Source organism: Nicotiana attenuata, unplaced genomic scaffold (assembly GCF_001879085.1).
Source record: "Nicotiana attenuata strain UT unplaced genomic scaffold, NIATTr2, whole genome shotgun sequence".
NCBI lineage: Eukaryota > Viridiplantae > Streptophyta > Magnoliopsida > Solanales > Solanaceae > Nicotiana > Nicotiana attenuata.
Genome location: NW_017670267.1, coordinates 875,094 through 879,509, shown reverse-complemented (window position 1 = coordinate 879,509; position 4,416 = coordinate 875,094). Strand labels below are relative to the sequence as shown.

Sequence of the window (4,416 nt, the reverse complement as noted above, 5' to 3'; positions counted from 1 at the left end):
GTGTACGTATTTTCTGAAAAAGATGTAATATTATCCGCTGGACTCCGTGCTCTAAAAAGGCTGAATGATGCACTTGGTTGGATGCTGAGTTATTTGCCCTAAAGAAATAGGAATCAATTCCCACTTCTTCTTTTTTTTTTCGTTTCTTTAGGCAGGACATTATTTGCTCTCACTAGATGTAGTGGTACACTCATGTTCTAGAAATCCTAAATCCGCCCTGTCCTTCCAAGACAATCATGCAAACATCTAAATGTAACACAGAATTCGAGTATTACATTCTAGAGAAATGAAGATAAGGGTCCTAATTTCCCCAATCCCATTGCCAAGATGCTAGAAATAATTCCTCAAGTTGGTTAACATATGGTATAATGGAACTAGTTGCCTTTCAGAAAACTAGTTGTGGAAGTTGTAACTAATGCAATAAACTCACAAAGGACTTAGACAAAGAGAAACTCTAAAATTGAAAACCTCCTTTTCACGTTACTGAATTTTTATCTCATAAGTTGGTTCATACTTGTCCCTCTTTACATTCTTTTTCTCATACTTGGACGTTGAACTACGACACTATATCATAGTATCTCACACTCACTTGTGGGTTAATCTAACCTTCGAACACACCCATCAGTTTACCTTTAACAAAAGGTTTCGGGTTTAAATCTTGAATAAGAAAAAAAAATCTGATATGACATGCTTCTGCAGCGTTAATCCGGATTATTCGGGCCCTAATACGGGGTTGGAAATTAAAAAAAGATCCTTCGAACACCCCTGCATTACTCTTTTGCCATTTGCAGAAACTTGCACCTGCACTCTTCTTTACATTTCAAAGTTGTTATAATACTTTTCATATACACCTAAAACACTTACCTGATCTATTCTTGCTTTTTTCTTTCCACGTATTTTAATATTAAAACATGTTTTTTTTAATATCTTAAGGAACAATAAATATGTTATGTCACTATATTATATGAAGTTCAGAAGTAAGTGAATAAATATAAACTACTTCTTTTAGATTCTTATTGGGAAACTTACACAAATGTCCCAAATAAATTTCAACTTACCAACCTCTAGCCATTAGTCATAAACTTATCAAAACTAGCCAACAAAAATTAAAAAACCAAATAATAGGGTTCTTTCTCTCAAAGAATCACATGCAAAAATCACCTTTCATATTTTTAAGCGTGATTAGCAACATTAGATACAAGACGGAAAGGAAATTTCATGGACGGGGTAGCAAATAAGGTGATGAAATGCAAAAATCTATACAATATTTCAAAAATCTAAATAAAAAAGGAATTTTTTTCAATGGGTATAGTTGAAATTCATTGAAAATATATAGATAAGTCAATATATAAAATTTGAAGAAGATTGGAGGTGATTTGGACTAGTTTTGTATCAAAATTCGAAATTAAATCGAGTTCAAAAAAGTCTTCTGCGACACATGTATCATGTATGTATCTCACACACAGGTATACGTGGATATACATGTGATATACAATTGATACAAATATGATACATATGTGATACACAAATGATACATAGTGTGATACACATATCATTTTTTTTCATGTTCAGCTTTTACTTCGAATTTTTAATTCAAACCACCTCAAAACTTCACCATCCCAAAACTGAGATTCAAGCTCCTTAAGTTGTGCCCAATCTATTCTAATAATACCCACTCAAAACAAAGCAAAAATTTGATATTTTTTTTGCTACAAATAGCTAATTGGCTAATTTGGCTAATATTAGTAATATTTTACCAATTGGTCAATTTTTGTAATGAACTACTTATAAATGGACATAGCTGGTAGCATCTTGGTAAACAAAAAAAATATGCCATCCATCTATTTATTTACATACACCAAATGCAGGTAAATTTTTCTCATTTGACTTTCTCGACTACACACCTGGAGAAAAATGGATAAAAATTGTTTAGGGAAATTACCAGCTATGTCAATTTATAAGTAGCTCATTACAAAAATTGGCCAATTGATAAAATATTACTAATATTAGCCAAATTAGCCAATTAGCTATTTGTAGCAAAAAATATCAAATTTTTGCTTTGTTTTGAGTGGGTGTTATTAGAATAGATTGGGCACAACTTAAGGAGTTTGAATATCAGTTTTGGGATGATTTGGTGAAGTTTTGAGGTGGTTTGAATTGAAAATTCGAAGTAAAAGCTGAACATGAAAAAAAATGATATGTGTATCACACTGTGTAACATTTGTGTATCACATATGTATCAACTGTGTATCACATGTATATCCATGTATACCTGTGTGTGTGATACATGTTTGATACATGTGTCGCAGAAGACTTTTTTGAACTTGATTTAATTACGAATTTTGATACAAAACCAGTCCAAATCACCTCCAATCTTCCTCAAATTTTGTATATTGACTTATCTATATTTTCAATGAATTTCAACTATACCCATTGAAAAAGTTCCTTTTTTGTTTAAATTTTTGGAATATTATATAGATTTTTGTATTTCATCACCTTATTTGCTACCCCATCCATGAAATTTCCTTTCCGTCTTGTATCTAATGTTGCTAATCACGCTTAAAAATATGGAAGGTGATTTTTGCATGTGATTCTTTGAGAGAAAAAACCCTATTATTTGGTTTTTCAATTTTTGTTGGCTAGTTTTGGTAAGTCTATGACTAATGGCTAGAGGTTGGTAAGTTGAGAATTATTTGGCACATTTGTGTAAGTTTCCCAATTGTTTATTACTATCTCAAAACATGTAAAAATAACCATTCTTGACGAAAGTTAATTTCAACATAATATGTCATGATTAACCCTCTCTTCATTTTTCTTCTTTTGTTGTTATTTTACGTCTTCAATGGTCATGAACTAAAGTAGTGTATAAAGGGAAAGCAAGAAATTGACCGATATTTGTGTGGGCAAAGTTTTATATGAAAGCAAGAAGTATTATTAGGTGGTATTTTAATTTTTATATCAGAATGATTAAAGTAAGAGGCAGTTAAGTTTTCAGCTAATCTCAATAATCAAATTACAAGCAATTGTGAGTAAGGTTTTAATTAAGAAATGAACATTCTATATTTTCTTGACAAATGCACCATGATTGCAGGATGTTAGAAAAAAGGCACTGCAAACAGTAAATATAATGGTTTCACTTTTCTGCTAAAATATCTCTTATGTGGTGGTGGCCTTCAAGTAAGAAAAGAGTTACTAAAAAAGTGTAAAACTTTTTACAATTTGGAATTAAAAGTGAGTTGTAACTAAATATGTAGTGAATTTCAAGTAACCATTTTCATGTAACCTCAGACCATGTTCCACTTACTGAATTTCAATCACACCATACTTGCACACTAATAGGCAGGCACCACTATATGTTGATCATTCGACGATTAATATAAAGGAAATCGTAGATGGGGCTATTTATAAACCAAGACCACCTGTTGTCTCTGAAGCAGCAAATAGTTAAAGATGGACAGAATTATTTTTGATAGCCAAAACTCAAGGGATGCTAAAATAGCGACTTAATAGTTAATTCCAGTGTATTGAAGAAAAAAGTGTTGCGCTACATTTGGCAAGAGGACATACATGTTCAAATTAAGACCATCAAGAATATCTCAGAACACACTCACCTAGAAGAGCTTTATTCGTAACTTGGGGAGGAGAGAACAATCAATTATACTGTTACCTTGATTACTTCATATTGGAGTCAAACCAAGTATGCCTGCATAGGAAAAGTTCAGAATGAACATTAGTCAAAATGTATTTTTGGGAGTCTCTATATACATAGCATTCAGACGATTCTAAGTGAATAAAATATTCAAACCATTAGAAATACAAGGGGCCTCAGAGATGGCAAAGCTCTCAAGAGCTAGGACAGATGTATTAGAACTATTCACGAGGAGGTCACTGAGAACCAGGGCGAATGATGGAGTTTAAAGAAAATGGCAACCAATTATTTTTAACCAGTTCTTCGCCCGCCAAAGATCAATAGTATGAAATAGCAAAAAGAAAGTACACAAGAAGCCGCTCTTCTGAAAGAGAAAATATGTCCTGGTTTAAGGAATCTAAAATATGAAGATCTCAACTTGACTAAAATTACCAACCAAAGTGGAAAATCTATGAGACTACTTGTAATTTCTTGGAGTTGAGTCTTCCTCTCGACATATCCAAGTCAGACAAAAACCACATAACCTCGAAGTCCATTTTTAACAGTTACGGCAATAATGTTCAAAAGTCTGTGCATAGACCACTGACAAGTAAACCCTGAGCAGGTAACTGATTGAACTAGAGGCTATTCAGTTATCTAAAATTAAGGTTCAGTCAAAATAAATCAGTCTCGGTTAACAAAGAGGGGGGAGGATGATGAACTACTCGGCAAAAAGGAAAAAAAAAACGGGGGGGTGGGGGAGGGGGACTACAAGTACTTAACACGAA

The 4,416-nt window shown here is 32.7% G+C and overlaps 1 protein-coding gene across 1 annotated transcript in view; it reads right to left on the bottom strand.

The window, feature by feature from the left end:
- Window positions 1-3,441: 3,441 nt before the first annotated feature.
- Window positions 3,442-4,416, bottom strand: part of LOC109236986 (superoxide dismutase [Cu-Zn], chloroplastic) — a 4,782-nt gene continuing 3,807 nt past the window's right edge. Inside the window, exon 8 of the mRNA XM_019403227.1 lies at window positions 3,442-3,703. Within this exon, the coding sequence (XP_019258772.1) occupies window positions 3,678-3,703 (26 nt within the window). The 3' untranslated portion in view covers window positions 3,442-3,677. The remainder of the gene's footprint in view (window positions 3,704-4,416) is intronic.